The sequence below is a fragment of the Prinia subflava genome, chromosome 1, assembly GCF_021018805.1.
Source record: "Prinia subflava isolate CZ2003 ecotype Zambia chromosome 1, Cam_Psub_1.2, whole genome shotgun sequence".
NCBI lineage: Eukaryota > Metazoa > Chordata > Aves > Passeriformes > Cisticolidae > Prinia > Prinia subflava.
In genome coordinates, this window is record NC_086247.1 from 136584770 (window position 1) to 136602033 (window position 17264).

The 17264-nt window shown below is 41.0% G+C and overlaps 1 protein-coding gene across 13 annotated transcripts in view; it reads left to right on the forward strand.

The window, feature by feature from the left end:
- KIAA1217 (KIAA1217 ortholog) overlaps positions 1-17264 on the forward strand; it is a 333490-nt gene that overhangs the window by 161798 nt on the left and 154428 nt on the right. For 11 of the 13 annotated variants that reach the window (XR_010082495.1, XM_063413849.1, XM_063413878.1 and 8 more), the window contains exon 2: positions 1974-2260. Coding sequence is in view for 11 of the 13 variants with exons in the window: in XM_063413849.1 (XP_063269919.1) it covers positions 1974-2260 (287 nt within the window). In the remaining 2 variants the exon portion in view is untranslated. Of the gene's footprint in view, positions 1-1973; positions 2261-5870; positions 6593-13569; positions 13742-17264 lie in introns of those variants that run through there. The other 2 variants (XM_063413895.1, XM_063413884.1) reach the window with 2 other exon arrangements.

Consider the following 17264-nt stretch of genomic DNA (forward strand, 5'->3'; position numbering starts at 1 on the left):
AATCCATTGGAATGACTGTGCAGCTTTCAGAAGCTGTTTTCATTGGGTATATCTGGAGTTTCTTGCAAAGAAAACTTTCTTGTTTGCCATTTTTCTCAAACAAGCTCAGTGTACCTGGCGGCTCATGCTCTGACTTTCCAATAAGCAGAGAGGATGGATGTTTCTTAGTTGAGCTGTGCTTGAAGTTGAGCGCGTGTTTGAACACGAAGGTGAGGCTGCTGCTCTGAAGCATTGTGGTGCTAAGAAGGTCTTAGAAGGTGCTGTGAAAATCACAGATGACATTTTGAATCTGTGTGAGAGTAAGACTTCCCTGTAAACCAAACCTGCTCACAGAATTGTGTCCAGATCTGTGCTCATCAAACAATGGTGTCACCTGCAATCTGGGCCCCTGGGCCTGCATCTGCTCTCAGGATAGGTTTCCATGAATGCAAGCAAGAGGGCATTGTTGAAAATTCGGGGGCCCTTGAACAGTACAGGGAGTTTACAGAAACTACAGTGAACTCTTTGAAGACCATCCAGGGCCAAGTTCTGTTATGGAACCCAAGGAAATTGGTTCCCTGTGTGAATTGGTGTGACATCCTGCAGCAGCTCTGATGGAGGATTTGCTTTATTACTAGGGCTTGATGTTCCATGGCACATGGCAGGCAATTGACAATGCACACCAGAAAGCTGAGAAATCCTCAGCATAAAATCCTGAGGTGGTGTGCCTACCACACAGTATCAGAATGACTGACTGAATCATAAAAAGAAGCGAGTAGGTGCCTGTTTCCAAACAGCAGAGCTGTGTAATGGCAGCACGCAGGCGAAACGTCGGGGGGAGGATAAGGGGCTCTGAGGCAAAAAGTGTCAGACAGAGAGAAAGATCTATTCAAAACAGGTACAAGAAGGAGCTCCTTGCTCCTGGGGAGGTGCTGGGAAGGGTTAACACTCAAGGGTGTCTGAGTCTGTCTGGTAAAGATGAGGAAGGCCACATCAGACTTGGAGAGGCCTTTTCAGTACTTCGAGTTTTTGTTAGTTTTTTTTTTCCCCTTTGCTGACAAAGGAGTGAGGGATTTTTTCAAAAGTATTAGGTAACAAGGCTCCAGTCTACAATTTTTTGAGCACCAGAGGGTTCATGTTACAGAGTTACCTGAAGATAAGCCAGTACTTACATACCCACAGTGTCTGCCTATCTCTTTACAAATGTCGTTGTGGTCTTTGGTCTTAAAGTAGATTTTAAAGTAGTAAAATTTATCTGAGGAGTATTTTTCCACCCTTTTTTAGATCACACAGAACTTGCTTTTATTCTATTTCTTCAGAAATGGTTTATGGAAAAATGCTGTAGAATTTTCCAGCCTGCTGTCCTGAGACGTATAAAATCCGAGGGAGATCCGTGAAATTTAAAACCAGACCACAGTCACAAATCAGGAAAAAGAGACTCCCAAACCCTCTTATTATTTCTTAGGTGTTTCAGAACATGTTGAAAGCACACAGAAAAAAAGATTAAGGATTAAAAATCTGCTCTGTCAAAGGAATTTTATCAGTTTGTATCTTTAAGGATACTAGTTATGGGGCCATTAAGAGTACTGGACCCTACTGAAGAAATCTGTCTTTTCTTGTAGAAAGCATGCTGTAGATCTTAAAGGTCAGGGAATAAGGGCCCTGTCAGATCTTCTTTTCAAGTCACATAGGTAAAGTTGATATAAAAGGAACATCTACTTAAATGATGCTCACTTTTCTGTGAGGCAATACTGCTATTGTGTGATAGAAGTAGATAAGTATGTGCATAGCTTATATAAGGGATTACTTCTGGGCCACTTACTGTGATGTGTGTATGCCTAATGATGCAGAACATGCCATCATGCACTGCAGAGTTTTAAAATGACCTAGCTTTCATATCAATCTTTTCCCTCATTTTCGCTACTAATGTGAATGCTGGTATTAAGTTTTTATAATATAAACCATGTTTGGTTTTGGTTTGTGTTTCTTTTCAGAACAGGCAAAACCCAGTTTGCATGTAACATCACTGGACGATGCAGAATGTCTCCGATCTAAGGAGCTCCTTTCGACCCCGAGCAGCCACACCTCTTCTAATTCAAAGTCCACCCGCAACATCCCTCGAAGACATACAGTAGGTGGCCCTCGCAGTTCCAAAGAAATACTGGGAATGCAAACCTCAGAAATGGACAGGAAGAGAGAGGCTTTTCTTGAGCATCTGAAACAGAAATATCCCCACCATGCCACAGCAATAATGGGACACCAGGAGAGACTGAGAGATCAGGTAAGGAAGTCAAATTTGTATCATGTCTTTTGTTTAATAGTTCTTACAACTCCTACAAAATTGAGTGTTACCTTATTACGAAAGGTGAGAACGTAACAAAGCGTGAAACAGATTTTTGGGATGTGGCCTGCGATTCAGATGTTGCCTTGAAATTCAAAGAAACAAAATGAATCTGTTCAATATTACCTTGGAATTGTTTGTTGAAACTGACATTTCTGAAGAGCTTTTCCTTTTTCTTAGAGCAAACACAGCAAAAGGAGTGAAGGTGAGACTCTTGATCTTACTATATGAGTCTCAATCTACTTTTCACAGCTGAAGGGAAAATATGGAACAGCTGTTAACGTCTGTTACACTTTCAGTGCTGGCACCACTGCCTGGGAGAAAAGAAAATACCTGCAGAGTGTGTCTGTATGCTTTAGCTGGCTCTGTTACCCTTTCATTTGCTTTCTTTTCTATTTTTGACTTTTGTAGTGCAAACAGAACAGACTTACCCATAACTATGTGCCTCCTCCGGGGAGCTCTGACACCCACGTTCGTCTGTCAGCAGCATCCCTGGGGGTGGTGTGCCTCTGCCTGCAGTTCTTTCCAGCAGCGAGCACTAGATGTAGGGTCAGAGGAGAGGTGACGTGCTGATGTATCTCTCAGAGCAGGTGGAGGCTGCCAACCTTCTGAATTCAGGGAGTGCCATGCAGGGATCTCTTCCTAACTCTGGACTCTGGTTTTGGGTGCAATAACAGAGTTATATCTGTTCGGGCAATCTACCGTCTATTCCATAATTTTTTTTTTTCAATCAAGTATCAGAATAGGAAGTTTGGTTTGTGCTCATTATTCTTGGTTTAACATGACTGACAGCAAGCCTTTTTGTAGAAATTAATTTCCCTTAGTGGTTTATAGGTGTTTCAGCACTAACAGCAAATTGATTGTAAGTAAGGAATAAAAATGAGTTGGAAAAATATTGTACTCTGTTATGGAAGCTCTTAGTGAATTCCAAGCTTCTTTGAAGCTTTGCATACTTGAGAGGCTTTGAAGATCAGACAGTTACAGGTTTGGAAAGATTATAATTTGTTAACTCACCTCTAGAACTTCACTTTTACAGGGTCTCTAGAGATCCCAGGTGTTATCACTATTAAAATCCATCTGTATCCAGCTAAAATAGCTACAAGACTTCAGCTCTAATGAGGATGATCTATTCCTTATTTTTAAACAGTTTTACTCCTTTCTTTTTCAAGTCTTGACTTTTTTTTCCTCCCCACTTATCTCTTTCATGAACTTTAGTGACTATGTGGAATGTGCTGGGTGGTGGATAAAGATAGCATACAAATTAAATAAAGGGGGTGGGAGGGGGGCGAAATCCAGAGATTAGATCTTTTGGAGTCATGTAAATATTTAGTTCCAGTGTTGCAGACACTGCAAACCTAGTTTGAACAGCCTACAGCATTACACCCTACACATTTTGTAATTTGAGCCTTTTCTGAAGGCAATAAATTACAGAAGGAATGCAGTAACTGCTCTTGATATTTGTTTAAAATGTGTCTTCCTTGCTAATTTATTGAGGGTAAAATTCAGTCTCCTGCTTCTATTTTTTGGTGATTAGACATATGTATTATATGTGTTGTGTGTAATGACTTTTTTAACAATTTTAAAACAAAATAACTTTAAAATTACTATTAGAGCATATAAATACTGAAGACTGCAGCCATTCAGTCTTACATAAAAGAAGTATAAACTGAACCAAAACCACATGAAAACATGCAGAAATAAATAATACAAGCTGGTTGTAAGAAAGTTGCTTAGTTGGCATGTGATCAACTGTCTGGCTCATCAGATACCATAATGATCATAGCATTACAGTTCAGAGGGGGATTTTCTTACCAATTGTGTCTCTGTGTGCACACCCACGTATCAGTATTTGCTGTGTGTGTTTATGTGTATATGTAACTGTATATAGATACACATAGGTATGTGTGTATAAATATATATATACACAGCTGTGTGTGCGTGCATGGATGTGTATGTGTAATATGTGATTTCTTAGCCACTCCATGAATAAGACTATAGTATAAATTTGCCTTGAAGGGTATATATCTGTGTTTAGCATCTGTACTTCCTTTTTTCCACCCTTATATATGTAAATGTGTAGCAGTGGTATAGAAGACAAACTACATGCACATGTAGAGGTATGTATATGTAACATATACATGTATCACAAAATTTGTAAGATGTATGGGAAGACATGATTTAAAATGTCACATTTTATAATAAAATGTCACAATTTATTTTCCAGGTTCCTTTTCTCCCTTTTTACTTCTTCAGCTGCTCCAATATCTGGAAAGTGGCAACATTGTCTACAGTGGGAATTTCCCCACTGTAGGATGCCTATGAAGGATAGTAGTTACTCAACACCATCTTCTAATATCTCTATCAAATGGTGCAGCTGAAACATAAAATACCCCAGTATTTACAGTCAGGAGGTAGCCCCTGGAATATCACATAATTTCTCTTCCAGGTTGCTCTAAACCCTGTCAGCTCCACAACCAATGGAAAATCAAGATTGGTAATTGTCTGGTTTCTTCTGTGTGGACATTCTTCTCTTGCCCATTTTAGCCATCATTATCTGAGTATGGCAAACTGACTGCTTGTTTGCAGGGAATAAACATCAGGGAAAAAAATACTTGATGCTTTCACATCCTACTGTATCGCTTCCACCAGCAAGGGCAGCTGAATGTTGTCTGCACCTTCCACTATGTGCTAATGGTTTCCTCCAGGCTTCATTTATTCAGATAAATCCCTCCCTAGATGTGCCTCCTGAGAACCCATTTCTGCTCCTGATAATCTGCCACAAATCAGAAGTACAATCATGGCCAGGTAAAATGCCAGCAGGGATTACTGATGGTTAGCTAATGTGATGACCTGAAACCTCCCAGCTGTGCACACAGATCGTTTCTCCTCTGAAGGTTTGTTGCCTTGTTTGTGATATCCTGTTCTGGAAAGGAAAGCTCACAGAGGCAGGGGCCATCTTTATTTGCACAAGGGGCTTGGGATATTGCAGCAGGGCAAATAGCCTGCAGCTAAGCTGGTCTGTGGTAAAGTGGAGCATGACTTGCTGCAGCCTGGAGGGGTGCAGACTTACCTTGTGCACGGCAGCACAGGAGAATGCAGCACCAGTGGCCACAGCTCTGTGACCCACAGCCCAGCAGCTCACCCTCACAGTGCAGATTTTCCCTCTTCTAAGACAAGTCCCCAGCTGGGCACCAGAGCTTGCTCCACCTGGAAGCCTATAAAGCCGAGGAACAAAATTTTTTTTTAGGTAATGCAAGTTTCTGCAGGAGCTTTAAATACCTTACTTCTGCCAAGGCAGTCTCACCTGTGGTAATGAAAGAAAAGCGCTAATGTAATCCGAGGGGAGTTAGAAAAAAAACAAGAAGGAAACAGTCTGGGATGTCTTCAGTTTCAGACAGTGTGAATCATCTGCTGTGGAGCTCACGGAAGGACATGGTCACCTGCTTAGGTGAGGTTGACTCCGGTCAGCAGAGGAGGAAAGCAGGAACAAGTGTAAAAGCTGGATCTGTAACTGCAAGAATGAAAAGGAGTTAGCAATTAAAAGGTTAAAATGCTAACCTGGCAATGGGAGGGGGTAATCCCTGCTGTGAACCTGTTTTACAAGTCAGCTCTGAAAAAACCTTTCTGAGGGGCAGAGAACAAAAATGAATGTGTAGAAGTTTTTCTGAGCAGGGAGCTTGTGAGCCTGGGGTAAGAAAGTGAGCTGGAAGAAGTTTGCCACAGCTTTCTTCAGTTGTTGTTTGACTAGGAAATAGGCTGGGAGGTGTGGAAGGGTCAGGAGTAGCTCTAGTGCTTCAGGCAGTGCTCTGCGAAGAAGAAATTTTCTTGGCAAACGAAATTAGATTTCAATCAATTAAAAACAAAACCCAAATCCTTCCGGTGCCTTTGCAGGGCTGATTGCCTAGAAAAAGGTGGTTGAGAGTTTTTTGTTATGTTCATTTAGATCTGAACATGACAGGTAACTCTGGCATCTGGGCAGGTGTGGCTAAGGTTACCATGGAGATCCATGATGTCATGCTTGATAGAGCATGTCAAGACAGCTAATCTAACATGTAGATGTTCAAAAAGTCCCATAGGCCAGGACTAAGCTTTATGCAAATAACAAAGTTACTCTGCAAAAGGGCGAAAGAAAACACGGCTGAGATATGGCGTGCGTTCTACCTGGCAGCTTGAAAGGATTATTACAGACTTCATCGTAAATTAAAACTTTTGGAACTAAAAGAAGAGGATTTCAGACCGTCTGTGGCCTCACCTGTGGAATCTCACATTTCGGTAAATAAGCCTCTCTCTGTTTCTGCCCTCGCTGTGAAAAAATGCTTTTGAAATCGCGGAGTTTGCTTCACCACGTTCCTGCTGGCAGCAGGGCTGAGTCAATAAAGCAAGTTTTCTGGCAGGGCATGTTCCCTTTTCTCTTTCAAAAATGAGTTCTTTATCGAATGAACAAAGAATTCGGAATTATTTGAAAGGCATTGTAATGTATCATGTTGATTATATGAATCATGCTGCAAAAATTTCCTAGGTAGTGTTTTGGAGGAGAAACTAAGAATGGAGACACTGTATTTATTTGTAGATTATTGCCAGATGTCTCTCCTTTAACTGTTAAAATAGAACCCTAAAATTACAACAGCATTTATTCCAGGATTCGATATCTGTTAAAATAGTGAAGCTTTTTGTTTTTTACATGAATCACAGTGGCAGTTGGTTAAACTGACTTTGAGTGTACATTTTGATATCATCGGTAACATTTGAGCCCTTCTTAATAGATATTTTTCCTTGGGTAAAAATGTGTTTCGTACAGGGTAACATATTTGGAGGTGAAAGTCTAGCAACAGAAAGGCTATTGGGACTTGAGGTATAAACAAAAGGGGATGGTTTCAGTCCCTCTGGAGAGACAGTAAACGCCGTGTGTTCTCAGTTGCAGCCCCTGTGGTGCTCACATGTCAGGACGGATCAAGTGAAGAGCAGTGGGTGAGGGATGGCCCCGCCGGCACAGTGAGATGCGATAACGGGAACCAGCGCTGGGGCTGCCGAGTTCACTCGGTTCAAACCCCTCAGTGTGCAGTGGAAACGGGGAGGTCTGGGTGGGAAAGGGTGGGGACAGCACCCCAGCTTAGAAATGTGAAAATATCGTCATGTGCTGCCTAAGACTGCTGAGAGATGTAAACTGGAGGGGAACTTCGCTCCCATGTAGATCCTCAGTGGGATTAAGGGAATGAGAGGGTTGCAGAATCTGGTAAGCACATTGTCTAATTCCAGGTGAAAAAACAGGGTATGAAGTTTTCTGATATTCTGCATTGCTTCATTAGGCAAGGTTAAATAAACATTTTTTGGAACGTGTAGTGACTTTTAAAGTGAAAGAATTGAAAGCACTACAAGTGAAGAAATCACTTTAAACACTGATTTTTTTAGTCACAGCTCTTTTGCTTTTACATCCCATTATATCTTGAAACTGAGTTATTGATGGGAAATTTTTAGAATCCATTTCAATTTAACCTTTCTCCCAGAGTCTGCATGTTAGTTATTTAGTACTTGCATATGTACAAATAACAATGTGTAAAATAAACTAGCATATTTTTTGTTCATTACACTGCTGCTGGTTGATGCCATTGAATCGGGTCGGGAGAAATTGATTTAATGTTAATTCTGCATAAACATTTCTTTGGTCTGTGCAAGTTAAAAACAGAGTTAAAAATTACATTCAGTTTTAAAATGTCAAGAATGTGATTTTAATGTGGATACGCTGCAGATTTTTCTAGTTGGGAACATCCATTTCATTGAATTACCACTTGGTTCACGTACTGCTGTACTTAATGTGTCACCAAAAAATCCCTATTTCTATAGGGGGTCAGCATCATGCAGCCAGAACTTGCTGTTGTGTTGGCATAGGCTTGTGGGTATTTGTGCGGGGGAAAAGTAAAGTTCCAGAAGTTGTTTGAGGAGATTCCTGTGAGTTCCTGCCTCCTCTCCACCCATGGGCACTCCTTCCCTGCCGGAGTGAGACAGCATTCCCCGCTGTCCCTGGGCACTCTGTGTAACCCAGCAGAGCCCCTGAGCAAGGGGGACCCTCCCCAGTGTCCACACGTGTCCCCCATCTCACCTACACAGTTTATTGATTTACTGCTTTCCAGGGCCGCTCTAAGTTAAGGGCAACCGCTGGTATTTTACACTGCTACAAGCACCTAAGAAAAGCTATGAAAATGAATGTATTCAGCATGATTATGAGGCTAAATCTCTGCTGGATTCCGAGCTCTTAGCTTTTGTTTATGGAAGGACATGACATGACATGTCCATTTGTTTTGAGTTGAAACTTGCTCTTTAGCCCCCAGATAATGCTGTGATTGCAAGATATTTATAAATAGCTTGATAGATAAATGAACAAAGAGCTGGTTCATTAGCAAAGCAAAGTGGATTTACTTTGTATTCGCTCAAAGTGAAAATGCTGAAGAAGAAGAATATTCTGAATAGAGTGTCTCAGTGGAAAGTCTTTCAATTTTACCCTCTAGTTTATAAAAATAAGGCAACCTATTAAGGTGCATATTAAAGTACTAGCCCTAAGGTATCTCTGTGAGTAAATGAAGTTTAACTAGACTGTTAATACTTACTTGATAAATATAAGTGTCCTCATTTATATTTATCCATTAAAAGTAGTTTGAAAAGCTGGGGGTTTTTTTTGAACAAGCAAACAAAACTAAGCTGCAAAAAGGCTAATAAAGAAATTCCTTTTCTTCTTCCTTCCCTCCCCCATGCAAGCCACACACCAGTGCAGTTACTTTGCCCCAACAGGATTAGTAACTTTTTTTCCTGTGGCAACGCCTCTGCATTTTAAATAGTGTGTATTGTTTGTAACTCAGAAGTCCCAGGTAGTTGTTTGTACTTACCTTTGTTCATGTGAATTTTGTACATATATTTTTCTAATCTAGTTTTATGACAAGCAAAAGTATTTTTAGAATGCTTTGTATTCAGTTGACTGAATAAATGCCTGCAGTAATCTTGTTCCAGTACCTATTATTAAATCCAGTAAAGAATCTAGGACTTTGGTATCCCTTAAAGCATATTTCAGGCAGCTGCCTTCAAAAGTGTTGCCCATGGAAACCTCTCCCAGTTATTGTAGACACCTGAGATTCCTTAGGTTTCAGAAACTAAAGCTTTTCTGGCCCAAAACGTCCTGAGGCATTTATAGGTGTGTTTTTGCACATGCTTGGTTTAGCCCTCGTTCTTTCTGGGTTGCCTCTGTCAGTGACTGCCAAAAGCTGCACCTGAGCAGCCCGCAGGGCCCTGCCTGGGGATGGTTCAGTGCAGCACGGGCTCCATCAGCAGTGTGGGGAGCAGCGTCTGCACAAAGGGGGCTTTGCCACTGCTTCCTCTTCCAGCTCTCCTTTAAACCAGAGCACCTCCAGCTGCTTCCTGCCCAGCTCAGGGATGAACAGCATGGGAGGCATCCTCAGGAAACCATTCTAGATGGGGCTTGTCAGTGATCCCTAAATCCCAGACTAAATTTCAAGCCCCTTATTTACATATGAGAGCACAGTAAGTTTGTGGCAGAAGTGATAATGAAGGTCTGCAGGCTCTGGTCTACAGACACTTTTGGCCATGCTGGTTTTGGGCAGAGGTTCTCACTTGGCCATAGCTCTGGAGGTGTGCTGCAAAAGGTGTGAGGAGCACTTGTCTGCAGATGATCACAGCCAGGCAGAGATGTTGGGTGAGGGCAACAGGTTGTGCTGGTAGTAGTGCTGAGGTGACAGTGTAACTTCTGTGGCCATTGGTCAGGGCTCCCTCTGTAACCTGTGATTAGCCTCAGAAATGGTGAATTTGCTGCGTCCAAAAACCATTTCTCTGCAAGTGGTTGTGAATATGCTTGGGTTGTTCTTGTTGAAGCTGAGTAGTCCTGTGAGATTCTCACTGGGAAGCACTTTTGTGCTATATGCACACTGTCAGTTGAGATGGGAGCACGTATTTATGTCAGTCATTAGCAAAGTAAATGCACCTCTGGACTATTGCTGCTGCTTTACAGCATTTTCCAGTTGACTTTCTAACAAAGGCAGATTGCACTGAAGTCACCTGATTAACTGGTTTGGTTTAACCATAATCACTGGGATTTAAATGTCTTTTCTGGGCTCAAATAGGAGAACAAGAGTGAATAAGACAAGCAAATTGCTTATGTACACGTATTCCAATTTCCTTTCTCTTAAAGTGAGTTGAGTACACCAGCAAAAACATTGCTATTGTTCAAACTGCGGCCAACACCTGTGACTCTGACAGCTGCCCCTGAGATGTGTGTTTGTAACATTCACCCAGTCATGGTAATTGTGCCAGTTCAGTAAATTCAGAATCTGTGGTCTCAAGTTTTGCACCTTGACATAGCAAGTCAATGCAGGGACTTTTGGTTGGTCAAGAATCTTTTGAAGGGTCCTCTTTTGGTCTTGTGGATTTTTTGTCCCAGTTAGTACCTTTTGTGATACTGCATTTAGTGTGGCCCCTTGTGCATGGGATTGTAGTGATCCCAGTTATTCACAAGGAGATTGCTGCCTTAGTAAGCACTGAGCAGTGTCATTTGTTTCAGTTTAGGAAAGGTTTTCATTGGCTGATCAATACACTACCATAGGTGTGCTTTACTTAAAAAAAAAAAAAGTCTTAACTTCACAATTGGTTATTAAGGAAAGGAAGAGAGAAGCTATTCTCTTAGGTTATTTTTAGATTACGAAACCCAAAAAGACCAATATTTTTTTTTTCACCATGAATTGTGCCTCTTGAAGGCAATTTCTTAACACCTGTCAGGTGATGGATGTGGGATAATCAGCCATCATGTATGTTCTGAGCCTTAGTAGTTAAAGATTGTTTTGAGATTTATCTTCCAAAATGATCTTCTTGCTAGTTCTTCCTGATACCTACAGGAATGTCCTGTTTTGTATTGCGGAATTCTTGACTGTGTTAATCTTTCATGACTGAAAATTCCAGGGCTCAATTAAATTTTAAGACTGTTTCAGTTTCTAAGAGGTTTCTTACACGTTTCTTACACATACCTGTAATAAACTATCTTACTTGCAATTATTTCATTCAAAAGAGGAAAAAAAAGAGAAAAACTAGTTGTACTTCAATTTCAATTGCTAAATATTTCTTTGGTCTGGAGGGAGATATTTGTCCTTTAAGAAAGGATGAAGGCAGCAAGAGGAAAATATCAAGAGTAGAGAAACAGAGATAAAAGTTATGTTTTTTGGGTTTTTTTTTTAATTTGAGACAAGTTGATTCTGATTTTAAATCCTACATGATATGTTCGTTTCAGATACACTTCTTGCCAAATGAACAAGCAGAGACTTTTTCAATTTGCACCTATGTTGTGGGTATGTGGGTGTCTAAAGTCTGGAAACAGCCCTGCTGTCAATGTTTATGTATGAGCTTTGGGCTTTCTTCCACTGTGCTTTGAAAGCATAATTTTAGCTGCATTTATTAATGTGTAGCCCTATTTTTAGTGACACAAAATACTATACATCAGACTGTTGTAATTAGTAGCAAACTACTCACAGAAGGAACAAATATTTGACTTTGATTAGAATAAGTAAGAAGAAATGTCCCTTATTTCCCATTGGCTGAACAAATAAACCATTGCATGACATTGGTTGGTTGATTTAAATGAGAGTAAATATTGTTTGGAAGGAAGAACTATTTTTTAGGCTAATGTAAAAAAATAATTTAAAAGTACCCATGTAACATAAATGTTTCTATTTAAAAAGTATACCCCAAAATTAGAACATTTATAAAATTTCCTGTAGATGTAAACAAATTATTTTCTTTTTTCTTTTTTTTAGAGATGTGATAATTTGAATAAATTCTTGATCTACTTATATTTCTATTATATATTTCCCTAAAAGTCTGTAAAGAAAAACTCGTTCCAATACCTCACAGATATTGTGTGCCAATTTCACTTTTTCATTAAGGCTATCACATCATGTTTATTTTTTAAAAAAGCTATTTCATATTAAAATTATTTAATAGCTTTGCATTAAACAGACAATGTTATGTCAATGTCTACTACGCAGGGATGTGGGAGAGCCTCTGTATTCTTCTGTTCTTAGAATGGGATTGCCATACTAATGCAATTACCATGATTTGTCAGTAACTGCTGCAGTATTTTTGGGTTCTTTGGAGGATCTGTGTTGTTCCACTTTGTTTTCAGCTGTTAATTTTGGCTAATGCTAAGCCCAGCAGTGGGAATACAGGCAGGACGGTGCCTCTGCCAGGTCTGGCATGCTCCCGTGTGGGTGAGTGGAGCAGAGAAGGGTTTCTGCACTACACACACCGGGGACTCTGCATCACCACGGACAATTAGTGTGGTGTCTTCACTGGGGAATTTAAATGAAAACATGTGATAAAAACAGCAGCAAACGTTTCTGGAAGTCAGTGGAGAGCCTCTCCCTTCACAACATCGCAGAAGGGTGGACGGGGTGGAGCAAGGAGGCGCAGACCACAGAATGTTTTCTTTGCCCTCGTGGTGCAGGTATTGATGTCAGTAAAATGTTCCTGCTGACCAGGGTACAGTTGGCTCAAACCCCCAGCGGGTCTTCTGACCGACGTGCTCTTCCTCTGCTATCAGATGCAAGCATTTAATTCCTGGCTCATGTGTACTTCCCTTCTGTTCTATTTTTGCCGAGCGTTTTCCGCCCCGGACGCTGCAGCCGGCGATTCCCGGGCCGGCACCTGCTGCAGCCGCGCTCGGCACGCCGGGCTCCGGCACGCCGCGCTGGCAGCGCCCGGCGCCGCAGCTGCCGGGCCCCGGCCGCGGCCTCCCGATCCCGGCCGGGCAGCTGCCCTAATCCCGTCCGCAGCCTGGAACCCCGCAGACAGCCGAGTCAGGTTTCTTGTGAGGCCGGGGAATAGCTTTCAGTAACGCAGAGGGTCACGTATGATACTTGGTTGTTGCTGTAGCTTAATTCAAGATACTTCACCACAGCGTTAACTATTTGCATTACTTTGATTGCTGTTTCCTGTCTTCTTACTGTACATTTTACCATCTTCCTTCTTTGCTAAGTTGTGACCTCCTGGCTGTTGGGTATTAGTCCTGTCACAAAAGGGTAGTTTCCAGCCCATGTGCAAATGTATTTGCTCAATCCCCACCCGGGTGTGAGCACACAGCCATGAAAAACCAGTATTTTTTATGTGTGACTCAGTCACACATCCGGATGTGCAGTGAAGTTGCACATCAGATGCGGCTCTGCCGTGTGTGCACACACCTATGGAAGAGCTGCACCTGGAGGAGGAGGGACCTGTGCTGCTCCTGCTTCTGCCCTTCCAGGCTGGGGACACTCTGCTGCTGAGGGGATGGCTTTTGGCGAGGAGGTAACTCCTCGTTCTCCTGTGGCACAACCGAGAAGAAAAAGGAACCTCTCAGCTCTTTGCTGCTCCTCTGGTGATTCTCCTGCAAGCCAGGTACAGCTGTGATAAAGAGCCACGGCTTTCTTCTGTGGGGCTTGTGTAGGAGAATGAAAGCTTCTGGTGAGGCTGTTCTATTCAAAACATTGCTCCCTGTAAGAAGGAATGTCCTTAAGTGCTCATTATTATTATTATTCTATTGTCCATACATGTTTCTTGGTTGATTTTGAGAGGTGCAAAAAAAGTTACCTTACTGCAGTAGTTATCAGGTATTTTTAAGAGGGAGACTGACAGTCTACAGAAGAAAGGCTTTTCTTGAACCACGTTAAAATACAATTTGGTTTTATCTCATGGTTTCAAAATTTGTTATATGCTGTTCAAAAACCAAGATGCTTTCTTCTCTAATTATAGAGAATGTTTATATGCAGGGTATCCAGTATCTTTTTACTGAACTCTGGACTTTGTGGCCCTTGTCTGAATTGAAGAGTTAGAAAACAGTAGACTTCTACTCTGAAGATACTTGAATAGTGAAGATGAGTGAGCTCCATTTTTTCTCATGTCTTCTCCAGCTTCTGCTGTAGTATTTTGGGTTTGACACATCTTTTTTCCTCCTGCTGTGACAGCAGGTATTGGTTTGTTTTAAAGAAGCCGTGAACTCGCAAGTTCAGTCTTGTTTCTGCATGACTTAAACCTGTCTCAGAGACATTATTTTGCCAAAAATAGTTCCACTTATAAGATGTTAGACAGATTTCTTTGTTGCTGTGGTATATAGGCAAAACCAGCTTGGAATTTAAGGAAACTTTCCACTTTGTTTGTAAAGAGAGAACTCAGGAAATGAAGGAAAAAAAATAAAAAGGCTTACAAGTACTCAAACAGGTGCTTGTGAGATGCTTCTGATGTAGAGTTGGGGTTTTTTAAATGTACTTTCATGGATTTCTCACAATACCTACTAGTGATGTCAGAGATTAGGGCTGAGTTTTTTTGTGATGTGTCACAGAAGTGTTATTTTAGGTGTAGCAACTGGGGCAAGTAATTCTGAGCTGATACCAAAGAGATTTTTTGTTTAAGGTGATCACTCTTTGTGATGACTGTAAGAAGATGCATAAACTTCTAGATTAGATTGAGTTGCTGTGTAGCCTTTTGAACACACCAGACTAAAACTAATGTGGGGTAAAACTTACAGATGTATTGAGTTGCCTGGCAAAACAAGGGCAGTTTAGATAAGCATTCAGTAGCTTATTGTGGTAAGATAAACATGGAATTCTAGGTATTTTCCACAGTAAAAGAACTTAGGAGGTCTTTTGATCTGTGCTTTCTGCTGCCACTTGTCAGACTTCCCTGGATACTGCCAAAATGTCTTTGCTTTTGTCATTGTCCTTCTCTCTCTCTATTTTTTAATTTTAGGAGCACAGTATTAGATTTTGAGAGCAGAATAGCTTTTCTAGCTCCTAACTTCCTCTGCAAAAGCAGTCAGACAAAAGTTATCAAGCCTTTCAAGTGCGGTTTGTCTAGCCACTACTGCTTTGTTTTTCAGCTTATCTTCCCTGCGGTTTGAAAACTTTCTTATATGTCTGGGTTCTGTGATCTTTCAGAAGTCTTTTAAAATGCACTCATAATTTCAAAATGTTCTTTCTGCCTTCAGATACTTTCAGTGGAGACGAGGGCAATGATCTGGTTTTACTTACCTCAGTATATGGCAGGGAGCTATGTTTGGAAACCTAATCTTATACACTGTTTGACTGCTCTTTTAACCAGAACAGCCAGCCTGATTTCACACTGCTCTCTGGTAACCCACAAAATCACCTACATTTGTTCACCCAAATTCAGCAAAGAAGCTGAGTCTGGTGGTGTTCTGTTGCAACAGCCAGATTTAAGTGATTTTATCTGAAATCCAGGAGGGAGGGAAAGCTGAATAAGAGTTAGAAGGGAAGAAAGGCCTGGATGAGCCAAGGAGAATGTTTTGCTTTCAGTCCATTCTAGGCGTGTTAGGTGTTGCACTGAAGAGCAAAACCATTAAAATCTCTTTGAAAACTAATGACTGACACCAGCTGCAAGGTTAACAGCATATTGGGGTATCATGCTCAATAAAAGCACATAGTTTATCTTTTCCATGAGTAGACTGCCTTGGTTCACAAATAAAGGGAGAATTTCCAGTTTCCCTGTTCATAACAGGTAAGCAGTTGTAACCATAGCTCTGCTATTTGATCACTTGAAAGCTGAGGCACCAAGAAGCATTGCAAAGGACAAATTTGTCCAGACTCAGCCCGTGCCATCTCTCTTATCTCTCCTGTCACTTTGTTCTCATCTAAGAAGGGGATCAGCCAGTTGTTTCTCATTTAAGCCCCTGCTTCAGACAATGTTAGGCATGATGCTCAAATATCCCCCATGGAAGTGAAGTTGGTTGTCAGCAATGTAAAAAGGCACCGTGTTTCCCCATTGCCTTCCCTAAAACTCCATGTAAATACACAGGCAGTTGGTTTTTAATAACCAAGCTCTTCCTGTTGGAAGGTTTCAGTAAGTAGGAATATACAAACATCAAACTGACTTTGCTGTCCCAGGTGGGTGTTTGAGTTAACTGCTGTTCACTGAAGATGATTTCAAAAGCATCTGATTAAAATGTTAATACAAGTGCTGTTTTTCAGCAGATATATTTCTTTTGACTGATAATATGATTGCAATTTGCTTCTGTAAGTCCAAAGTGTACTGATCAAAAGAAAAGTGATGCTGAGATCTGGAGACATTGTGGGAGTTGTACTTCTTTTCCTCAGCCTAATCCAAAAAGACACAACCAAAACAAGTTAATAATTCATCATATTGGAAAATTTCTTAAATAAATATTGCACTATGAGCTCTGTTTGACTTGAAGGAGAACAGCTACTATACTTCCACATAAAAGAGAGGGAGATACTCCTTCTTATCAGCAGAACTATTTCTTTCCTGACAGTTTGTGCTGGTCAGAAAGGATAAGGGATAATATCACAGGCCACATAACAAGGCCTTTTGCCCCCTTTTCCATGATTGGTTGGCTGAGAGTCAGCAGGACAAAATCTCTATTTGTTTCTCTGACACACTGCCTTACTACTTCACATGAAAGCAGTGCAGTCTTAATCTAAGGGGTTTTGTACAGTTTGAGTTAATCCAACCATTAAGAAGCGCATTGTTTGAAGATTTGCAGATACTATTTCACAGGCCAAAAAGCTTCTGAGAGTTTGTTCTGCCACAGTATTAGATAAACAAAATTAGAGTAAACCATGATGCAGTTGTTTTGCTTTTTTCTTCTTTTGCAGGGTATTTTTTTTTTTTGGTGTTCCCTCTTATATGACAGGTTGCCATAAATCATTTGTAGAGTACAGTGACCTTTACAGAAAGACTGCTAGCTAAGTGCCATCATTGTCTTGGTAGCTGGAAAGAGAAGATTATTATAGCAGGAAATTATCTGAATGATGAAAGATAAAAAAATACAGATTCTTCCCAACTTCAACCCCTGGTAGAGTAGCCAGAGATGTATTAGCCTCCAGTAGGGCTGGGCTACTGGGACAGGTCATCTGGCATGGTTTTAGACCTGCTCAGTGATACCAGC